At 35.5% G+C, this 25,226-nt stretch overlaps 1 protein-coding gene across 2 annotated transcripts; it reads left to right on the top strand.

Annotated features, from left to right (window-relative positions):
• The first annotated feature begins 1,989 nt into the window (after nucleotides 1–1,989).
• Nucleotides 1,990–24,194, top strand: LOC119071399 (probable asparagine synthetase [glutamine-hydrolyzing]). 2 transcript variants are annotated; one of them, XM_037176285.1, is made up of 3 exons: nucleotides 1,990–3,667; nucleotides 3,738–3,992; nucleotides 23,985–24,194. In XM_037176285.1, coding segments are annotated over exons 1-3 (1,683 nt in total). In that variant the 5' UTR covers nucleotides 1,990–2,240; the 3' UTR covers nucleotides 23,986–24,194. The 2 variants fall into 2 exon arrangements, with proteins under 2 accessions (XP_037032180.1, XP_037032175.1); XM_037176280.1 differs by lacking the exon at nucleotides 23,985–24,194 and having other exon boundaries at nucleotides 3,738–4,322.
• Nucleotides 24,195–25,226: the final 1,032 nt, after the last annotated feature.

The raw sequence follows: 25,226 nt of genomic DNA, 5'->3' as shown, positions 1-25,226 counted from the left end.
GGGATGAAATATTGGAATTTGTAATCTCTAGGGATGAAATATTGGAAATTGTTAACCTAGAGTTAACAAACTGGAAAGCGCCGTGTATATGATACAAATCGATCATAATTGTAGTAGACATAGCAAACTGAGAGACTTCTCTCTCTTCAAAAACGAATGCTGTCAAGAATCGTTGTCGTGTTGTTGCACCGCGTAAATTTGTGATTTAAATAACTATTACTACCCAAGATTTCGCTCGAGTTGGAATTTTCTATTATTTTTCCCCCAAAACACAACGTTTTCATATGTGCGAGGTATGATTTACCGTCTTTCTCAACGAAACGAAGAACATCAATTCGCCATCGCACTACCATTTTTGAAAACATAAACAAATTGACAGTTCAAGTGATGTACTTTTCTTGCTAGAAATGTCATTTGACCAATCGTCAACAAAACGCAATTTTCTCATTTCCTATGGAGAGGAGTAAATAAGGTAGATCACATCACAGATATGAAATAGTACATTGAATGACAAGGGGCGAAAGTAAAAAAATTCAACCGTGTGCGAGAGTTGGAGCCCGCGCCGAAGGCAAGGGCTCTAATCGCACAGGTTGAATTTTTTTACTTTTGCCCCGAGTCGTTCATACTATTTTTTTTGATACCAACATTGAAAATTGATACGTATCGCAAACATCGCAACAAAATGTTGAAATAAAAAGGCATTTAGCAAGAAAATGCGGGGGTCCAGGGGGCGGCAGCCCCCTGGTATGTGAAAAATTTAATAATTTAGCCATCACAACAATAACACACACAAAAATTAAGATATAACTAACAAATCATTCAGTAACAAAAAGTATCAACTTTGTATGCTAATTTCAATAAGAACACTGGCGCACAGTGTTTTACAATTTTGATCAAAGTATTCTGCATAATATGAGCGGATTTTGTTGACAACTCGACTCATTTCTCTCATTTTCTGTGACGTCAGTCACTTTCGCTGTTCGTTCAGTTGCGTTCGCTCTTCGTTAAGTACTTTCTCCCCGTGGGATGCATTTTTTTACTTTCGCCCCTCATATGCGGGGCGAAAGTATCATTTTTCAATGTTGGTATCAAAAAATAGTTATTTTCATGCCTTGGGCAAAAATTACGGAATTTTTCTCGTAATTTGGGCCCTCGGCATGAAAAGTTGTATACGCATCTGTTGTGGACGGTTTATTTTAGGCACTTTCGCTTGTCGCCCTCACTTCGTTCGGGCTACAACTCGCGAAATTGCCTAAAATATACCGTCCACAACAGATACGTAAATAACTATTACGTATCTGTTGTGGACGGTATATTTTAGGCAATTTCGCGAGTTGTAGCCCGAACGAAGTGAGGGCGACAAGCGAAAGTGCCTAAAATAAACCGTCCACAACAGATGCGTATACAACTTTTCATGCCGAGGGCCCAAATTACGAGAAAAATTCCGTAATTTTTGCCCAAGGCATGAAAATAACTATTCACTACTACTTAGCAAGGCGTGTGATTAATACGATATGTTATCGACAACAACGATAAAATAGAATATGTTTAAACAAATGAAGTAAAAGATTTCAATTTTAGTATGTTGACAAATTTAACTAGCATAATCGTCAACCAACGCACTTCAAGCAAAAGTGGTACTCTTAATAGGGTACTGAAACTTGACAGTGCTCCATACAAAATTTTACACTGTAAAAAGAGTGGGGATAAAATTTCATACAAAATAGTACTCTATTTGGCAGCTGTCATTAATAGCACTTTTGCTTGAAGTGCGTTGCGTCAACGCATAAAAAATTAAATAACAAAACACATCATCAGTCTTTCAAACCATGTAACCACAGCATTCACGTATAAGACATCTACTATAGAACCAGCTGTTCTAATTGTAAACATTTCCCCATCCAAATGTTTCCCCTCGAAATGATGCAATAGTATTGATTATTTTACCAGACTTTCCGTATAAAACCAGCTCTTCATGGTACAAACGCGTGTACATTATTTCATTCATTCGCTACCGACAAGTTGTTGAGAGATTGTCGATACGATTTCAGTGTTACAGAGACAATATTTACAATTTTGTTGTATACTAACTAGTGTCTGAACAATTTAGTGTTGACGCGGTTGACGAGAGCAACATTGTGCTACAATTTGAGATTATAAGTAAAAGAAACCGCAGACTTAGCAGAAAAAACATTTTTGTTGTTTATTACATCGTTGATCGTTAGATTTAAAAAAGCGGAATGTGTGGAATATTGGCTGTTTTTTCGAAGTCAACGGGTGAGATAAGAATATCGAAAAAGTACGGTAAACGTTTGAAAACATTACGTGAATTGGCGTACAGGCAATCAAGTTGTCAACGTCATCGTGGACCGGATCATACAGGTGTAACCGACTGGTCCGATCATGGGGTTGTGTTTGTGCAGGAACGACTGCGAATATTGGGCGTTGAGTTTGGCGATCAGCCGTTTGTATCGGAAAATGGAAATGTCCTTCTCGTTTGCAACGGAGAGATTTACAATTATTTGGAACTGTCAGAAGTGTTAGCCAAAAGACGTGGTAAATATGTTCCGAGAAGCGATTCAGATATTGTCTTGGGACTGTACGAAGAATTTGGCACAGACATACTGCATATGATGACTGGAATGTTCGGTTTTGCACTGTATGACCGCACAACCCGACAGATTTTCGTGGCACGCGATCCCATTGGCATAATTCCTCTTTATCGCGGCTACGATGATGAAGGCAATCTGTGGGTCTGCAGTGAAATGAAATGTTTAGTAGACGTGTGCGATAAAGTGGAAGTTTTCCCTCCGGGGACGTCGTTGCATGGTACAATTGATAATTTGAAAGAGGAACGCTTCTACCAGCCAAAATGGATCACCGAAATTCCCTCAACTCCAGCCGATATCACCAGTCTTCGTGAGCATCTGGTGGCTGCCGTTCGATCTCATTTGCAGTGTGATGTAAAGCTCGGTGCACTTTTAAGCGGTGGTGTTGACTCCAGCATAATTGCTTCAGTTGCAACGAAAATAATGAGAGAACGAGATCCGAACTATCGCCTGAAGACTTTCAGCGTTGGACTGGAAAATGCACCTGACTTCAAGTACAGCCGAATGGTGGCCGATTACATCAACAGCGATCACGAGGAAATTGTTTTCAAAGTGGAGGATGGACTGGATTGCATTCGAGACATTATCTTCCATTGTGAAACTTACGATGTGACTACCGTACGTTGCAGCATTCCCATGGTTCTAATGGCTAGAGCCATCAAATCTGGTGGCATTAAAATGATATTGTCCGGCGAGGGAGCGGATGAAATTTTCGGCGGCTATTTGTACTTCTTCAATGCACCGAATCACTCAGAATTCCATTTCGAATTGGTCAAACGAGTGCTGGCCTTGCATTATTCCGATTGTCTACGAGCTAATAAAGCGGCTATGTCATGGGGTATAGAGTTGAGAGTCCCGTTTTTGGATACCAACTTTGTCAATCACGCTATGGACATTGCTCCTCAAGATAAAATTCCAATTGCCAAACGACCGCTAAATGGATGCACTCCACGAATCGAAAAGCAAATTTTGCGAGCAGCATTCAGCGACAACTTTTTGCCGGATGAAGTGATTTGGCGACAGAAGGAACAGTTCTCCGATGGTGTCGGCTATAACTGGTACGTATATCAAAACTAGTTGAAATTTTCTTAATTTTTCACATTCTGACTGAATTTATATCGGTTACAGGATCGACACAATTCGACAGTTTGCTTCTGACCGTGTTAGTGATGCCGACTTTGCTAATGCTGCCGTTACATACCCGATTAACACTCCATCCACAAAGGAAGCGTACTACTATCGGTCAATATTCGAAGAAATATTCCCGGGTGATGGTTATGCTAGGACGGTAATGCGTTGGATACCACGTGCAGATTGGGGATGTCCAGAAGATCCGAGTGGTCGAGCACAAAAAGTGCACAGTTCAACCACACAAGAGGAATAAAAAAAAATATTTTGTCGCGGTTCACATAATCAGATCACTTAATTAAGTAAATTTAAAGGTAAACTGTTCGTTGTCGTATTGCAGGTGTAACGAATTCTCTCAGAATTTATTTATAAAGTCCCGTTTTAGTGTGATATTAGTAGAGCACAAAAATGTATTGTTGTCCGCGGTCCGCCCAATTTACATGACAAGGTTTCTGTTTTGTTCCATTGAATCAATGTTAACTCAAGATCTACGAAAATAGAAATTAGGACGGACACGTTTTACATTTCTATTTTTAAGTAAGTTCTAGCCCTAAATTAAATGAAAAACAATAAAAACTCGTTCAAGCGAAATTGTTTTGTTTAATTTTCTTTCCATTCATCTGTTGAAAATATGAATGAAACGCAGACTAGGTGAGGACGCATGAAGGTAAAAAATATGTGGAAATGATCCAATTTAAAATTACACAAACGCAGAGTATGTTCTCGCTAACAAAGTATACTCAGCTCTGGTCTATAAAAAAATTATTCAATTGATGAGTAGGTGTATTCCTTTAGGCTTCGTTAAGTTTATACATGACGAGTGTTTGATAGGGATGGACCCTAAAAAATTAGATAAAACGGATTTTCTGAACGAGGCCCTGTGGGCACATTGCCCGTGGCGCCTAAGCAAATTAGCATCGATATCAAAAAAATTTTTTTTTTTTAGTCATCTTAGGTCATCTTAGTATATATTTGGTGCTTACAATGAATATTTGGCGACCAGAATGAATATTTGTAAGGTAAATTTAAAAATTTTCTCTGGCAGCTTATGGCGGATGGCAGCACTGTCTAAGTAGGGACGAAAAAAAATTACCTCAATAGATGGCAGTACTCACAACGGTTACGCCTTTTTGCCTCACTAATAGGTTTGTTCCAAGTAACTTTAACATCAAGAGTTTTCACTGGCCAAACGAATCCGATTTCATCCACAGAGATCGGTTTTCAATCGATAAATATTGGTGAGGTTTTGTCTCAATGGATGAAATTGAAAATTCGAATGGCCTTGGAACAGACCTATAACATCAAATCAAACTCGAAATTTTGTTTAATCGTCCGACCAGAAGTTGGACGCCAAACATTTTCTTTACATTCTGGTTTACTTGCCGTTTACACTTACACTTAATCTATGTACTATGGACGCATGTACGTATATTCGTCTCGACTAAGTCCTTCATTCACAGTGATAATCAAAAGCGATTAGTACGATGTACATTGCACTGCACGTTAATCTGTTAACCGCTGAGTCAGTTCAAGACGATTAAAAAAAATTCTGAATAAATTTGTCGAAAACAATATTGTGTGGGGTGAAAGTTCGACGAGTATGAACCATTTCTTGTATTGCGTTGCAATGGACATTCAAAATTTATAATCTCTTCTCCGAAACAATGATATTTATTGACAAATTGGGATAAGTAATGAAAGTATACTATAGCTTTGGGGAATCACGCTCAACAGATTACTTATTATATCATTTACCGATTGCGACATCGTCAACTCGTGTCGAAGTAAGAGATTCAGGTTTTGATTGCACTCTCAACAGAATGGCAATGTGCTCTTTTTGCCGAACAAAAATATTCAACAAGACCCATTGCATAATGGTTTACGAGTTCATTTACTTTGCTGACTATTTTCGTAAATTTTTGCAAACCTTTGCTAAATACTTATCGCTCACGATATCGATTTAGGTAGACGGCTATAATAGCATGAAATCTTGAGAGTAAATCACATCATTTTATTTTACAAAAAAAAATGTAATCAAAATGTAAAAGATTCATAATTATAACAACGGCCCTTAACCATGATATATTTCCGACCTAAAATTGAACGATGATTAGACTTAACTGAATATTTCGCCCAGGGCCTATGTCTGGAAAAATTCCGGAAAATTTAATCAATTTTTCGGAAAAGTTTAGCAAATCAATTTTCCAAAAATATGCCCTGAACGTGAAACCATCTTCTAGGAAACTTTAAGAAGAGTTCAACCGAAAATTGCTATTTTTAAATTTCATCGACCAGAAATATTCGAAATTAGGTAATTGTACGACATCTGGTTCCATTCACAAGTAGTAAAATGTTGAGCTTATTGAGCTTTATTCATTTGAGCTTTTTTTTTTCAAAAAAGAGGAGACGCCATGCTGTGTTACTGTTGGTATATAGAAATATATTCCAACCTATAGCAGCTACTCGCATAAAGATGGCACCATTGTTATTACAGACGAGAGTTTTGGTGTGATGGAGCTTCTTGTGTTATTAACTTATATCAAAGGCTTACCGAAAGAGGGCTGATTCCCCCGGATTCCCCGTAAATTTCACAAGTAATTCTAAAATAAATTGTAAACGGTGTTCAATAATAAAGCTATAGATTTAACCTGTAACCTTATTTCGCGTTACCAGCTGTCATTTCGTATGTTGATTGACCTCGCCGAAGGCTTACCAACTTATCATAGCTTCGGGAAATATTGAAAATAACAAGATCAATAGGGAACTGACAGATTTCGTGATATTAATAGTCATATTGTTGACTGTTAAAGGTTAAGAAAAGTAGTTTTTATAATTATAAGTAACTTAGTGAGAAATTGTCTTTATTGTCTTGCGCCACGGCAGAGTAAAAGTAAACCTGGCAGGATCGGCTCATTATTGAAACGTCAGATGAGGGAAATAATGCCATATATAACCGAATCAGATGTGCGGTTTCGATACAAACGCCATCTCATCCCTTCGTTGAAAGCAAAAAATGGAATAGAAGGTCGGGCCATCTGTTGTGAGATAGCGAAAATATTTTCTAAAATACAAGTAAATCGTAGTCAACCATTTAAACAAAAAGATGTCATTGTCATCGAACTTAAGTGCTAGGCCGCGCGTCTGAATGGCGTTACCTCCTCACTATATTTACCTTGCCTAATACACTGTATGGAAATGAACTCAAATGAACACTGACATAAGTTGAAAAATTTAATTCGCAAAATAAATAAGGTTTCTAAGATAATTCAGGTCTCTAGTCAAACAAGCGTTCCTGCATGGGCGCTTCTACCAAATTCAATTACGTGTAGTAAACACAGCAAACTGATCGAGGCATACTTTGGGTAAACTAATGAACTACCTCCGCAGCATCCAATGTAATCTACTATTTCCATACGAAAAAATTCACAGAAATCGAATCTGTATGGCGTGGTGAATTTTTAGTATGAAACGTCACCCACGTATCTGCATTTGCGTGACCTCCACAAAGTTTACAGCCTTGATACTGATCAGTCAATTGATATTATGCCTTCAGCTCGGTCCACAAATTTTCCTCAGTTTAAAACAACAAATTTCTCCCGATTCCTGTCTGGCTTTTCAAATCTTATTATTATGTTCACAGCTTCATGCTCCTTACACTACTATCTGCTTGGATTTTCCACTCTTCTGTTGTTCTGTCAATTGTCTATTTTCCAATATATTGCATTGTACTATTGTGCACATCATTTTTATCTAATATGTCATTCGTAGTGAAAACATGTCGCATCCCAACAAATATCACTGCTCTGCACAATATATCCCGAAATGAGTAATTTTTAAACACATTATATTGTGTGACTGTCGTCTTATATATATAATGTGTCACCCCATAAGCACTTTTGAAGCATAAACATAAACCAACAGACAAAATGATAATAATAAATTGAAACTGTCGACATTGTCATTGCAAAGTGTTATGGTGTCTACTAGGTATAGTTCTTGTAACATCTTTTGTGCTTTTGATAGAAACATTTTATGGAAAACAGGGATGATATATACACACTGTGTCAGAAGAAGTGTTGTCTGTTGCCTTTTTAAAATGATAAAAATGAAGGAATAAAATACAGATTTTTCCAGTCTCAGACGAGAATGCTTATGTCATTTTATATTGAAATTTTTCCCTTTTCTTAGATTTTTTTATATTGAATCTATGAACCGAAAAAGTCTCAGCTGATTTTACTGACAACTTGCTATAATTACATTTTTTTTTTGCATTATTGCTATTAGTGGTGCACCGTCCATTAGAATTTTGTGTCTTAAGTTTTACGGTGAGCCTTAAAAAACACTTCATTCGACCTGTCGTGAGCAATGATTTGATAACGACAGCAACATCATTAAAACCATAACTACCATATTTCTGGAACTACTCAACTCGTTATCATAAACGGTTTTTTGCCTAATTATTTGTAATTTTTTTTAGCATATAAAGCCAATTCTGCGAACTGGTCGAACGCCCATGCCCATAACCTGAGTAAAATCAAGTATTATTCTTTACCAAAATAATCGATTATACTAATAATCAATGATGAATGGTTTTTTTGGTGAGTGTGCTACGACGACGATCTCTAAACGACATTCTAAAAAAATGCACGTCTGATATACTCAGGAAATGTTTTGAAACATTTCTTAGAAGTTGATTTTTAATAGCTATTTTCATAATAAGGTAGTAAATGGGATTGTTGTGGGATCGTGTGCGCAAAACCCCCATTTACTAACGTGTTAGGAACAAGGTTTTATCTCCTGTAATGTCATAATCACCATAAAAAACAAATTTAAAAAATCAAACTGAAACATAAACACGCCATGACGTTCTGTGAATGACGTGTTTAAATCTAGCCCATTTTGATTCTAAATGTGACACTCAAATTGTGAATATTATGACATTACAGGAGAAAAAATAAATTAGAGTCTAATATTTGGGAATTAATTTCCAAAATTCCATAAAATTCCCAAATTACTAGCATTAAATTATAAAAATGCAAAGAAACAAAAAGTGAATCTTAGGGAATTTTTGGGAATTAATTCCCAAATATAACGCTCTGAAAGAAACCATATTTTATGTCGCTTTCCACACCAACCCATTAGTGTTAATCATTACCAAGGGTTTTTTCGACCATATCTTTCAAACTAACAGATGGATTGACTTTATATGAGGCTAAAAAATCAGAAACAATTCTAGCTTTAACATGATATCGACTTCCAGATCATCAGTTTCGATAGTCTTTCTACAGCATGCCTTATATTTCGAGTAGAGGTGCAATGTGACATATTTATACTATAAACGTTCACTACAGATGCTTGAAGGGTATCTTTAGATGATTTGTTGGAACAGGAAGTCGATCTTAAGAGTCAATTTGCCAAAACTTCGAACAACTTAAAAACAAGCTATCGGCGATTTTGGAAGGGTATACAGTAATTGAATCAGGGGACCCTCCTGAGTCATTTGCAACAAAAAAAATCCTCGAGGTAGTTATGTTTTCACGCCAGAAATCATGAAAAAATGGTCTGCACTAGGGTGACCAAAATAGTTTTTGTTGCATATCACCAACAATACGTGATGCACTTATCTGAAATTATGGTGGTTGGCAGAGGTGTTGAGGGCGCACAGGTTGGCCATTAAAAGATTCGAAATTTTTTGTGTAAGTGGCTATTTTAGGGGAAAAAAATTCCAACTTTCGGAGAGTGTTTAAAAAAAACTACAATGATAGACATGGAAGATATGGGTGTTGTTGGATAGGTAGTGACACCATCCATGACACCATAAACCTACCGCGCCACGACTTTCGTTGAGCTTCAATTTTGATTGAAGTGTACTAACACAAAAATTCTCTAGAATTCCAATATTCTAAGCGTATTGTTTAGTTTTTCTGACGAATTAGACATTTTTAAGGCAGGGTTGGAGTTACTGCCAACTTCCGCTTCGGGAAAATTCGTTTTTTAACTACAAAAATTGGAAAAAAAATTAAATAAATCAATTTTGTCGTATAAAAATTCATCTGTACTACGGGTGTCCAGTATGGCCAGTGCGGCACTGTATCAAGTGTTTACTAGCATATTATGATCATATTTTGTACGTTGGCCGCTTAGGGCTGATTAGGGCTTAGGGGGCTGATTGTCAAAACGTAAAATCGACCAACCTTACTCACCGATTTTCAGTTTTGCACTCCGCACCGAGTAAAACGACATGATAAATTAAGATTGGCTCACCTAGTTTGTGTATATTACGTAGGTGGAAGCACGGGGTTTCAGGGGGTTTCGAACATTTAGTTTTTTCATGTTGCAGATATTGCAGTGTCAAATTCTGTCCAAGATGTGACATATTTGCAAGGTATTGGCCCTTTTCACAAAGTATAATCAGCGTAACCTTCGTAAAAAGAATCTTGAATCTGACAAGAGCACGTGTGCCAACGTGTAAAAAACAAATGTTCAAAATCCCCTGCTGAACCGTGGCGATCCTCTTGTCAAACGGACAGTACATAAACAAATTCCATCATTTATTGTAACTATTGACATTGTGACTACAAAGTACGGAACTTTTTGTAACCCAGACTATTAAACCGACACGACACAATATAACCGGGCTAGTAATTAAATGATTCAATAAATTTATTCAATCTAATATTGTAATCAGCGCCTACTACATGCCAACAACTCGTGTTTCGTAATTATTTGACACCTAACCATTCTGAATCGTTTGTGCAGATTTCATGGAGGATTTTATGTACCTCGAACAACCCTTTTAAATTAATTAAAGATCTGTTGTGATATGTTATTGCAATTAGACGATATGTATTGACAAAGCCAGGTTACAACATAAACTGTGCAAAAGTTTTGATGTCGTTAAACAATTTGGTTCTACGTATACGACCGGACCCTGATTTTATATGGAAATACCTTTTGCAGACAAGCACTTAAGTTAACGTTAATTGTATGGGAGACATTGTTAGACAAGACATTCAAATTTAACTTTGCAATAGCATTATCACAAATAATGAAATAACAATGGCAAGCATCTTAAGTGCTCTTTTGCTGATGCTCATAAAATCGTCCATACATTCATGTTGTTATGGTAAATAAAGACACTTGAAAAAAATGTTGATATCCCAAACAATATTTTGTGTATCTTGACCTCGGCAATTCGACGAAAATTTAACATTTGAGTATTTTGAATTACATTTTGACTTCTGGTGAATTTTTTACGATAAATCCAAACAAAAGTTCTCCCCAGTGGAAAGAAAAACACGATGGAATTTCAGTTCAAGCACTCGGTATATACCTATAATGCTTTGTATGTCGAATGTCGACAAACAAAAGCTTCTTCCAGCCGAACACAATGCATTGTATAACTAGGGTGGGTCGGGAAAGTTGACAGAGCTACTGTGACCAAAGGGAGGTTTTGATCTCTATGTTAGTGCCATTTTAAAGCTTTGTTATTAGGCATAGCCGTGAAGTATCGCCAAAGTTAAATTCGTCACATTTTGGTGTTTCTTCACACTTTGGCGATTTTTCTTAGCGTTTCTTCTCACTTTGACGATTTTTCTTGGCAGTTCATCATTTTTGGTTGATTTGTTAAATCACCAAGAAAAAGTACCATGGCAGAATGTGAAGAAACGCAAAAAATTGCTAGAGTGTGAAGTGAAGAAACGACAAAGTGAAAAATACGTTTGTGCATCCCACAACTGAAATACGACCTATTTTGCCATGATTTTTCATTAAGAAATGTCAGTTTTTCCCGAACTATATATCGTGCGGGAAAAAACTTCATTTCTTTACGATTTATAGTGCGGGAAAAGAATTACATGAAATTTTCTATGACCATACGATTGATTAAATTTAATATGGTGAATGTGAAGTGTGTTTGTTTTCAAGTAAATTGATGTGTTTTGTCTATTTCAGTTGTCCGATGCACAAAACGTTGTTTGTACCTCGACAGGAAATGGATTTTTTCAGCACACGTCCTAATTTTCCTTACTCGCTTCGCTCGAAAACTTAGGACTGGTGCTGAAAAAATCGTCATTTCCTGTCTTGGTACGAAAAATACTATTTTGATTACTCGAAAATCGGATAAAACGTCTTTCATTCTGTCTACGGCTAATTTTGTCTTTAGTTAAGGGATAGGCTCGAACATGTTACCTTTTGTAAAAGGATAGATTCCATAGGATCGAACAAAACCCTTTCCATTACCTTTTGTAAAAAAAATAGTTTCTGCAAGCTCAAAAGGCGTTCTTGCCGTCACTTTTTTAAAAATAAAAATAAAATAAAGTTTAAAGACGACCCACCCTAAAACATTTTTCTCTGTAAATTTCGGTGGTGCACTTTATTTTTATGGAGTCTTCTATGCTATTACATTGTGTATGGTGCAACATATAAACCCTTCCGTGTATTTTCGTTGTTTCACCTTAAGCGGTCGAACAACTATTTTGCACAATACATGGAGTCCCGTTCCGATGCAATGCATTCATGTGGCTCAAGATTCCCAGAAGTAAATGTTTCTACCACGTTGATCAAGCTCTGTTCAACATAAACAGTGGTGGACGATGCATTCAGTTCATATATATAGTTTCCGCGCACCGCCTGAAATGTACACTTGTAAGTGTTGAATGGTTATGGTTTTCCTCTTCTACTTTTTTTTGTAGAAATTCCCTTAAGTGCAGTTATGTACTGGGTAAAGAGTAATAAATGGATACGAGACAAGATAAATCAATTTGGATTTTGGTTTAGAAGTGAAATAGAAAAACAGAAACATAAATCTATGAGGTTCTTTACGGATCAATTTAGTGGTGATTTATCGTTCATTTCACTGGGTGTTATTATGGGGATTCGGTGTTAATATTTACCGATTCGTTCAGGTATCCACTGTAGAAGTTTTTTGTGTTGTGGATTCCCCCCACACCGACAAAATCACAACTCTTATCTGGCGTATGCATAATAATACAACGACATTGTATGTGTACGGATGTGCATTCATGTGTGAAAATCAAACATGATTTGAGTACAAAAACAAAACAAAGCACACTCCTAATTAACATATTTCACCCCGAAAAACAACACAATGAGTACATTATAATGCCACCGCAAAAGTTGTTACCAGCGATGTGTCGCTCATATTTTTCATACATTCCAGACAAGTTAAGGTATGTACCATTGCCATGTGTACGTGTACACAACACAGCCAGAAAGAGAGGGAATGTATACATTCAGCTTTAGATATTTTGGCATTGTAAACTTTCAACAAAATCATCCAAGCAAATATTTTCATGCAAATTTGCGCAAATAAGAATTGAGGTCACCATTAATTATTTCTGTGCCACTATTATCTGGATTTTGCGTGCCACCGTACAAGCCCTAAATACTTTTGTAACCATTTTACACTCTACTGTATGTTAAAAGCGATGTTACAATTTCACTTAAAGCTATGTTTGTACTATATCCTTTCTGGTGGTGTGGATGCAGTGTGTGTAGGTGGTTGGCTTGAAATCGTTGGAATACCGACGTATATATACAGATATGTTAATATAATGAAAGGTTTTGAATAATATGAAAATCATTTTGGAAGTCGGAACGGTGTGTTGCTCTATATGCCACATCCAAAGAGACCCACGATTACACAGGATATCTTGCATTGTAAACATGTTTGTTATTTCTATTGCTGTGCCTCATGTACCGCTGGTCTCTGGTCGGCATATAATATGCCATTTTAGCTTAGCTTTACAGATTTACCAGATTTAACTACCGCAAAACTTTTTACAAGTAAGTATGTTGTAAAGCTGATATAATTTTGTATAATATGGAGCGGTAATGTGAATGTGTGTTAATTTTATTAATGGTGATGGCATTAAAATATATATAAAATCATTATTCACCGACTGGTAAGGCCTTAATTAAGACATTAAAACTGGGAGAATAGCGTAAACTTATATATGACACTTTGACGAAGACATATGACCGACTGTGATCGCTGATAATGGGTTCGTTATGATTATGATTACATCCATTAGGTATTATTGTGTTATTTTGGAAAATGTACCTAATTATTGCCGTATACACTCGACATTTAATTTATGTTCCTTTTCCAATTAAATTAATTTTACTACGAGAAGGGGAGTGCAATTAAACTTAAACGACAATTATTTGGGTAATTTTATAGACCTATACGACTAAAATTGACTTTACAAAAGACTCTTCAGCGACGTTGGTTGAATTCGTCACGTCGAATATCAACTAGTGAATCATCAAACTCCCTTTTAGTACTAGAGCAAACATGCAGTTATAATTGATGGATCAATTCATTGACTAGAATAGTACTCTATATAATCCCAATGATCCTAATAATCTACAAACCCACCACGATCGATAGAACAGACAAGGAACTTGATATGCACCGAGATTCTGTGAAATTGACTATTTCCCACGATGTTTAATACAATGAATGCTTCGATTAACTCGTCGTGCTTCCTCAATATTTTCGCCTCCACGTCTGTCTTCAATTTGTTTACCTTTTAAAACTCTGAAGACAGAAATTGGTTTGTATAATGCAAGGACTTTTTTGGGGAAACACTTTCCAAAATCTTCCCACATTTTCCAGAATTTCCCTACATTTTACCAATTTTTCTCAAAAGTTTTTCTTTCAATTAAAACCAGGAGATTACATCGCAATGTAAACATTGTGAAAACATGAAGAAATCTAGGAAAATATGGGAAAATGTTTTCCCAAAAATAGTCCTCGGTATTATGTTACGCATTCTATTCCACGCTACCTTGCGTCTAACGGTCTAACATCTGCAACTAGACTGGATTACGAAGTGAAAGTTACCCTTAAATTTCTCATAGCATTTCAATATTCGAGCAACTAGATTTCAGTAGTACAAATTATTTGTAACAAGAATCTAGAATATAAAATATTCAAACTCAAAGCCTGCAATGTAAATTGAGTTTTCTGTCATTCAATATTTCATATGCGACAACATAATAGGGCAGACTATCTCGCTGCTCTCTCAAATTTACTTTCTAGCAGGGACGTGCGGAAATTGAAACATAGATGCTTCCCGCCAAAGGCAATATTTCTCGCAACTCGCTATGTAAAACAGATGTCAACAGCGGTTCAGATACTAAGAAACTAAAGGTGACTGTGAAGCTTTGTTTCCGTCACATATCCGTAGAATGATAAATTTCCGTTCCATTATGATTTGGTTGAAATAGATTTTAAAATTTGAGTAAGTGTTTTCTACGAAATTTCATACTTGATATATTTTGACATACAATTTTGTTATAATAAGACATCGTCAGCTACAGTAGGTAAATAAACCTCAGAAGATATTTGATTTCAGTGTAATTATCCTTCTGTCACCTCTTTTGATAGATTTTAACATTTAAGTACGGATTTAAAAACAAATGTGAAAGAAACAATTCATTCGAAGTCATAGATTGGGGGATAATATCGCAGGAAGTAAGCAAAGAGCCAAAACTATCAAACAGTTTTTGATTGATCGTTAAAAATAATTCCATTTGCCAATATTTTCAAGTAATGATATGGGATATGGGATAGGGATATGGCCCACCCCTAACTAAAGGTCTTATCGTAAAGTTCCTCAAAAATGATTGCTTTCGCACTAATTTATTTCAAAGTAAACGTACACACATTTAAACTAAAGCGTTTCCTCTGAAACGTAATTTTTAAGATTACCGTCGTCATTTTATTTCTACTGGGTCAGCGCATATTACACCAAGAGACAATATTGTTGTTTGTTTACATGATTGGCCATAATAAATTTTACTATGCTGGTGCATGTAATAAGGCTATTACATGTATAGACAATAGCCTTTACATCACTCGCATAGTAAAACGTCGTACTACACACGGAAAATAAAGTGATATCTCGTATCACGATGAGTAAATGTACCTCGGGCTAAAGCCCTCGGCTACTTTTACTCATCTGGATACGAGATATCACTTTACTTCCCTTGCATAGTAATGTACTATTATTGCCTATCCACCCGGAATATTGTTGTTACACGTACATTTCCCACCCGCGGAAAGCGGTCGTTACATATGGGAACTTTTTCATTACATCACAAGTGAGGGAATATTCATATGAGAATTCATTACATACCAGGAGATTTTCATTACTTATCAGCAGATTTTCATTACTTAACAGCAAAAATGTGTCACATGAAATATTCTTTAAGACTGAAATCGAAACAATACTCGCGATGTTATTTTAGTTTTGATATCACAAACTTTGTCACTTGAATTAAGTGCACACCAATCTAAGCAAATTCATTAAAAACTTTCGAAAAAAATTAAATAAAAAACACAAAAATAAAAGTGACGGCCATTTTGTCTATAGCCATAATTTCAATTTTTTCAACTTCGACGAACACCAATGGCCGCACAATTTTATTTTTGCATTTTTCACTTATTTTCAAAAACACTTGACACTTTTATTATCATATATTCACTTCACTTCACAGCAAAATTTATTGTAGCACCACCAAAATCGACAAATATTACGCAAAATATGAATCTAGCACTTCACAAAAACAAAACAGTCGAAGTAGTTTGTCAACATGTCACCAAAACAGGAGTGTTGCCAGTGATGCTTTCGGGATTGATATTATGAAGAAGTGTGAGCCGATTTCATCAGCTGACTAGATTCGTTTTTTTACGTTTCAATGCAACAACAGATTTTTTTTTGTAAGTTTTTTGCTATCGGTATTTTTTATGTTTATTATTAGTCTGGCAGTGAATGAAATAGCGCGACATAAATGTTGTGAAATTATACATTAATTTAGAATAATCTTTTGGTATTCAAGAATCTGCTAGTGTCTTCTTGAACACTTTTGGTTTTGAACTGTCAGGTCCTTGGGTGGAAAAATGTACTCGTAACAACAATATTCCGGGTGAATAGGCAATACAACAGCATACATTGGATGCTGCTTGGTAGTTCATTACACTCGGAATCAATTTTGTGAACTTGCGAGCTCACTCGTGTGGTTTTAAGCAACTCGCTTTGGAAACGGTTATTTTGACTCGTGTAGTTGCATACCTCGCCTTCGGCTCGGATATGCAAACTCTACACTTGTCAAAATAACCGTTTCCAAAGCTTGTTGTTTATAACCACACTTGTGAGTTCGGCTCGTATCACAAAATTGATCCCTCATGTAATGAACTACCTCCGCAGCATCCAAAGTAATCTACTATTTCAGAATTTTGGTGGCTTTAACGAATATTTTAAGTCAACTGCAGCAAGCACATTTACGGACAAAATCTGAAATCACCGAAATTTTTACATTTTTCACAACCAACACTAAGTTTTTGGTTTATTGAGTTGACGTTTCAAAAACAATACTGATGTTACGAATAACGACTTTGACGACGATTTTCTTCGTTAAACCATATTCGACTAGTTCAAGGTGGATGTGATTTGGTGATTTCAATTTGGCAATGTACGAGTTTCTTATTTTTCTTAAATCTACTGATATTTGACAAAAAATCACGAAAATAATCGATTAGTTTCTCCCTTTTTGGTAACAAATTGACCAATATAACGGTTGAGATTATTAAAATATTTGTAAAAGGAAAAATTCCGGTGGTCGTCCCACAAAAAATAATGATCGAATATAATTTCCCAAATGTATACCACTTCTTCAAAAAACAAAAACAAAGAAAAATCACCTTTGGCCGGCCGGACTGTAAATTTCTACAATTTTTACAAAATCTTAAAAATTTGTAGTAGTCGTAACATTTTTAGTGACTTATCTTTAGCAAAGCAGAACTATTATTGTAAATTTTCGAATTACTATTCAATCAGAAAATTTACTGCTGTCTCGTGTAACGGACCAGTGGAAACGACTGAAGATGGTTAGACCATGCTAACCTCTGACCGCCACGGTATCCGGAGGTCGAAACAGCAATTCATCTCCACTTTCGCTTCACGCGATCCATGGGAAAGGGAAGAGCAAGTATGCTCTGTTTGTTTGTTTGTTTTGGTGTATTCGTTTGAACTCGATTTTTTCTGCGTATTAGATAACACCACCCCTGGAATTAGTGTGTTTTCCAGGTAAAATAAAGTTTTGTACCTTGGGAATATTGAATCCATGATCGCACATTTTTGGGTTGACTGTTGAAAAGTGTAGTAGACACGATGATCCACATTTTCCATGGTTTGTTCAAAATTGTGCCATCATGTCAATCCGGTGAAAAGCTGTTTTAAAGAATGTCCCATCTGAAGAAAAAGTCGCTATGTCTTACGATTCTTTTAAAATTCCTTAGCAATTGTCTTAATTTATACAAAATAGTAAGACATATGGGCGCCCATATGTGGGGGCTTTTGGTAAAGAAACCACTGACTGGCCACGAGTTAGCAAGTTTGGTGATGAGTTGAAACTTCATTTCAACTATGATTCGCTAGACTTGTTCGTGTGCAAATCGGTATAGTGTCCTTAGAGCATTGTATCGAGTACCACTGTCGCCATGGCCTGATGAGAAATGGTATTTTTGAACTGCATATTAATGCGAAACGTATTTAAATTTTCTCTCAGATCGTAACAGTGGTCGAATGTCTTATCCAGTCAATTCCTTGAATTACTATTATTTACCGGATGCTCCGGCATTTCCTTTAAGGATGTGTGGTCAATTACTTGAGTAGTTCACTCCTCGATATGAAAATCCGAGAATGACATAAACGGAGGAAAAAATCGAGCAAAAAAGTAATGGAGAATGTTGCTGTTTTGGAACTAAATTCGGTGACTGAATGAGAATGAAAATATGCAATGACAAATAACCCAAGTAAACTTCTTATAATTAACTGATCTTTGAAACTCTCGGTCTGATCATAAGAAAAAAGTGAAAAATATTCTAATCGTCGTACTTCTTGGTGTGAAATTTGCATACTTTGTATGTTTCTGTTAAATTTTATTTTGTGGGCAAATTTTGAATTTGAAGGTGGGCATTCGAGAGGTGCAGGTGGGCACGTGCCCACCTACAATGTTCCTTAGGTTAATCCCTGACGTATTACAGCCTGCCCTAATTGAGAAATTACGTAAGATCTATAATCAATCCTTTGTCGATGTCAATTATTCTGTTAATAAATTTATCACAATATGTGCAGCTAATGACAAAACCCTAATCGGATACATCAACACACAAAAAATTACGTTTCATAACTTCGTTCAACTCATTTCAACCTAATGTGTAAAGTGCCGCTTGACTCAAATTCATTTCAACTCTGTTAATTACATAAAAGAATAAATTAGCGCTGTAATGAAACTGTGTGTATGTGTAACAAAACGAGCATAAATCTCCATTGAACGCAGACAACGTACAAAATTTTCTACTTTAATAATATCCCTCATATAATCATATGAAACGCGAAAACCTATATACCTATATATGCAAAAAGTTTCCGAAGTCATCATCAAATTATAACTTGTTTAACATCCTTCGTTGCTTCATTGTTTCGCACAGGCTTCACCGTTCAGCGAAATATTAAAATAAATAAAAGAGAAATAATATTTCAGTGTGTATTATGTGAAGGCGAAAAGTTGTCTCATAATCATCTACCTTTTCTATGCAAACATAATACACACATAAATAATAACATTATTACCATGTCTTTCATGTCGTGTTTTCTTGTGTTTATTATAATATTGTAAATGTAAGCATCACTTTGTACGAAACTTTATCCCTCGCATCTCTCAAGACTCACATCACATTATGTTGAAAGAAAGGAGTAAGCGACACTACACTGTTTTATGAGAGGATGGTACGTATCTATAGATACTATATATGCGCCACTTTACATATTATCCTGCACACACATATTATACTAAAGTATCAGCGACAATAGAAACCCATTGTGTAATTGATGAACATAAACAAAATTTCTTCGTACAACACAAAATGTGTACAAAATAAATGTTCTACTTGTGAAGCGACTGTTAAATATATGGCAAAACTTGAAATTTTGCAACTTTTCTTGCGCACATAAAATTATAAGTTCATTCATATAAATACAAAGTTGAACACATTTTCGGGGGTCAGGTGGCTTTTGTCATTTCGAAAACATATATTTTCGTGTACATTATTAATTGTGCAAACAAATTTTAATTTTGACAATCATCCGCTGGGCTTTGACTTTACCCAGAAAAAAAAGCTGTTTTCCATTCGGGAAAAACAACAAGCTCGATGCTGGATATTATGTTAACAAAATACGGTGAAACCCAGCCAGGGACTCGCTACCACATTTATTTCAATTAATTAAATTTTTTATAATTGAAATGGACTGTAATTTCGCTTTTCAAAAACACACAATTGAATAGCACAGAAAGATACACCGGAACACAGTTTCAATTTCTTAAGAAATCTGATTAGCAAAAACTTGTATATACCAAGAGAGAAAATGCAATTAAAATGAAAATAATGCAATTACTCTCACTTCCAGTTAACTAGACAGTAAAATAAAGAATACGAAGCAAAAGCTATCAGTTTGAATCCGATTTTAGTCGGAAATAAATGACCAATGACGAGGAGTCATTAATAACGAGAATCATTTCAATTATTATTCGGAAAAACAAGTTTCATGTCAAGGACTAAAAATAGCTTTGGTAAAAATCGAAAAGGAAAACTCGTCGACCGTTTGATCGGAAAAGTTTTTGCAGTGGCAGTGAAGTTATTTGTTTACCGAGCGGAAAAATTCAAAATTCCAACAAGAGCGAAGTTTGTGGCTGGAGCGAAGCGATATCCGTACTTTTTACAAAAACATGAAGAACTGGGGGCAAAATGTATATTTCTCATCTTTTCTACGGTTGCGTTGGTAGGAGCCGTAGGATAGTATTTTTGGAATCAGCGTATCCAAATTACCCTAACAGAATTTAACTGTCTCGACAAACAGTTGGACAACTACAATACGTGAGAATATAAAATTTTGTTCATCGCTCTCTTCATTCATTCATTCTTTCTCTCTTTTATTTACCTCATATTCATCTAGCTATCACATATCTTAAGTGTCCATTCCACTCAACAAAAAGTACTCAGTGAGAGAGCCGTGAGAGAGTGAGCTGTCAAATAAACAAAGGAAAAATTGAAAAAAATCAATTTTATCTCTCACACGGAGTACTTTTTTGGTAAGAGGAAACTAAGCATTACCCACTCGATCATTGATAAAACGTAAACTACGATCAACTGATTTAAAATGGGAGTTAAGCTGGAATCAATTTCACTCTGTTCCATGTTGTCTCCGTTTTTACTCCGTTTGTGTGTCAGCTGCCAAATAAATTGCAATTGACAGTTCTCTCTCAAAAATTCATTTTGATTCACCAGCTTTTGTTTGACTTTCATGTAACCGGACGAGCTATTTTCTTAATGTAGTGACTGTGTTTCCAGCACACACTCCGTTTACGTGACAAACGCCGATGAATAGAGATACATTTTTGAGAGAGACTAACTAAACGGAATGAAAATTGAATGTTCTTCAATTGTTACTTTGTTTACTTGACAGCTGTAACACAATCTGAATGAGAGCGAAGTGCTTTCTTTAAACGGAGTGACTGCGAATCAGACTTTATAGAAGAGTGATTAAGATTATGGTCAAAATTTGTTAGAAAACAGTCGATAGCGTAGCGTTCCCCTCGGTGAGGGATAGGAAATTCAAATTCGAGTTATGGCTCTCGTTTCGCTCTAGATGCAACTATCTCTCTAATTGGAATAAAAAACTAATTCCCCGCTCTCTTCTTTCACAAAAAAACGCACGAGGCGAGGACAAAGTGAACTTTTTCCACTCTGAATTTTCTCAACGCTTTTGATTGGACAGAAAAGAATTTTCGCAACACTCACATGTAAAATCATAAAACGTATCAATTTATGGACCTGTATAATATTTAGGTCAAAGCACACATAACATGACATTTATACACATTGGCATGTGAATGCCTAACTGATATTTAATGTTCGATATCTGAACGCCCTCGCATACGACATTCTTTCATATTAAATCTTTTATCAATTTGTAGCCAACATCCGAGGACGAGTTTTCTTCAATATAAGATTCGTCGTCATAGCGTTGACGATGTATAACATAAAGTCTCAACTCACTGCTTTTAATAAAACAAGAAAGCGTCACACACAACAATCACAATTTTCTTGTTTTTTTTTTTTGCTTTCGTTTTCCTCTTTCTATAGCAAAGATATATGTAATGTGTGTGCTCCGATGAAGGAATCTTCTGTGTCTGCCATGGATTTAAATTGAATTGTTTTGACATGACACTATCAATATTCAATCAATCTTAAGAAAAATCAATTTGATAAATTACTAAACGCAATCTCTTATCGTCAGCAAGATTTTTTTAAATAAAAAAAAGTAAGAAAGAAAAAAAAAACAAGCCAAAGGAAATGTACTCGCAATCGATTTGTGCTGTTTTTTGTTTGACATGGAAAATTTGCTTTTTTCTTTATTAATTTTCCTTTTCTTTCATTTGAAGGAAAATCTTCATAACATGACAATATCATTTTCTTGTTAGAGATCTTCAAATTGAAAAGAAATCAAAGTTATTCGAAAATCTTAACGATATAGTATCAGCCTTCGTTGCACCACACCACTCTCTGCTAATGCTACTATAATGTCAATATTAACTCGTTCCTAAACGGTGTTAGGGTGAGGTAGAAAAATAATCAAACAGAGGAAAAATATCTTTCTATCTGTCGTTCGTTGTGATATAAATGTTAGATATACGGCTTCTCATTCCTTTTCAAGTACCCCGTTCCTGTTGCTATACAGTTACATTTCGTCTTACGTTTCTAATGAGTAAAATAATAATGCTTGAGATAGGTACTCTTGGTATTTAACATTTTTGTATTTAGCGAAACGTTAAATTAATGGAAGAAAAATATTTTCACAAGTTACGTTGATGTTGGTTTTCCCATTGCACAGACAAATAGAAGCAAAGAATTTTGCATAATTGTTTCCTAAAATGTTTGGGAGCGGATAACGGAAATGTTAAAATAAAAATTCTTTACTGAGAAATCCTAAAAGAAAATGCTACGAAGCAGAGACTGATCTAGCTCTCTCTTAGGTAAACAAAGAGAGTGTGTTGTTTTTATGTTTCGTAATAATGACATCTGTAAAATTTGGTAGATGTTACTAGCACATTGTACTTATAGTAACTTAATGATACTTTGATAATTCGCGTACTGTCGTACTGTGATAATTCGAATAGCGAGTATTTTCGGTAAAATTGTGTGCATTACCACGGTTTCATGGAGAGAAATCATGTTATTGCGATATAAGTGGGAATGATGGGACATTGAAGCTCGTCGCATACTATTATTTTAGATTAAAAATTCGTTGTAGAGATCACCTCGGCAAAATGAAGATTGTGGGTTCGGTTCCCACCTATCTGCCCCAATTTTTCATTGTCCACAAACACACTGCACACAATAACACTTGCTCATATGGTGCTCTGATGGTACGTTGCAAAAGCACAATTTTAAAAAAATCAATTATGATCAAAAGAAACGCATTTGACCGTATTACGGTCACCGTAACTTTAACGTAATCTAGAGTTTCATTTTTCTTTCATATTTCTATAAACCACTTTTGAGGATAAAAACCTGAGTAATAAAAAAAGTTCATTTTACATCATGGGTGTGAGTAGTACTTGTTAGAATCACATCTTCACGATAATAGAGTAAAACATCACACACTTCCATCAAGAGTTTCTTTTTTCACTGAAAATTCTTGTGCTGTACATGGTTTTGTAATTATAATAGACATGTTCTCATGTATACTCATCGGCACAATGATTTTCCATTAAAAATTTTTAATTGGATTTCTGCATAAAGAACTGTTTGTCCAATTTTACATTCCATTCTCACAAAGTTAGAGCTGCAATGCACAAATCTTGATTTCTAGGAACGAGAGTTGAGCTTTGGTTTAATTTTATTATAAATTCCCCATTCGTTACCTTTCTTGTTCTTTAGTTTATTTGACCATAAAGGAAGATTTACGAAGATGTGCCTTTCGATGGTGCCTTTCAGAGGAAACGTTTGATCTAGGTGAACTAAATATTGAAGTTCAAGTCAGTTTTTATTTTGATGTTTGTTGCTATTTATTTTTCCTAGTTTTTTCGTGGACAGAAACGAATTTCCCTAAAATACGCTCTTGTTGGAAATTAGATTTTCTTCCCTCGGTACACAATAGTAATTTACCTGACTAGGGATAAAAAGATGAAAAGTAGCATTCGTGTGAAATTTATAGATACGAGGCGTAGCCGATAAACGCACGAAAACGAGACTTTTCATTTTCATCCCGAGTTATGTAATGGATTTTACATGATGAGGGCGACGAAAGTAATGCTCGAAACATGAAAGGTACGATTTTCGACGCATGTAGCACGTAATAGTATGTTGTGTTACAAGTATTGTAATGTTGATTTTTTCAGCACTAGACCCAAGTTTTCCTTACGAGCGGAGCGAGTAAGGAAAATTGGGTCGTGTGCTGAAAAAATCTCATTACAATACGTGTAACACATCATGCTTTGTGCCAACCGAGAATTGAAATAGACAAATGCACAAAAATTCAGAATTTTCATTGTAAACAATCACTCTTCGAATTTGATCGATCACGTTGCTTTGCATTTTTTTAAAACGAATGCTGTAATAACTCATACGAATTTCATTTCAACACTGGTTTGAGTGTTGTAATAAGCCATGAAAACGGGTGTTGTAATTTTGGACATTTCAATCTAGTTATCGATATTGAAATCCGTCGTATTTCAATTCTCGGTGGCACAAATAATTTTAATGTGTAGGCATCCTGTACGTTGTATTTACATTGTCTGCGATGAGAATGTAAATGAAATTTACATGTGTGATTTTTCGATGACTTACATGCTATGCGCGATCATTTACATGCGCTGGTCGGTCATTTTTCGATGATTTTGTTTATGTTTTCACTTCACACAAAACACGATATAAATTAGAATTTACACAGGCAGAACTATTTTTTGGTGCACATGCCATCGATACACTTAAGAAAAGACTAAAATCACAACTGAATTTATATTTTGAAACTACAAAATCAAAATTTTTCATTGAAACTGAGACTTACAACAAACAAAAAGTCAAAAAATATGACCGAAATGGCGTACACATCCGATGCCTACTAAATGATAATGAAATTTTAGTTCAAAATGGTTAGAAGTGGAAAGGTTCCGAAATGCTGTTTTATGCAAAATTGTTTCGTAGTTTTCATCTTAGACAATGTAAATACAACGCACAGGATGCCCACACATTAAAGAACAGTACAGAAGAGTCTATGTGAATGAGTAATACATGTGTGCGAAATTAGGCGGTTCGCCTTCGGCTCACACGCCGCAAACATCGCACACATGTATTACTCATTTACATAGGCTCTGCTGTAATCTACTATTAATGTG

Source organism: Bradysia coprophila, chromosome II (genome assembly GCF_014529535.1).
Source record: "Bradysia coprophila strain Holo2 chromosome II, BU_Bcop_v1, whole genome shotgun sequence".
NCBI classification, from domain to species: Eukaryota; Metazoa; Arthropoda; class Insecta; order Diptera; family Sciaridae; genus Bradysia; species Bradysia coprophila.
This window is presented reverse-complemented; position numbering and strand designations above follow the sequence as displayed.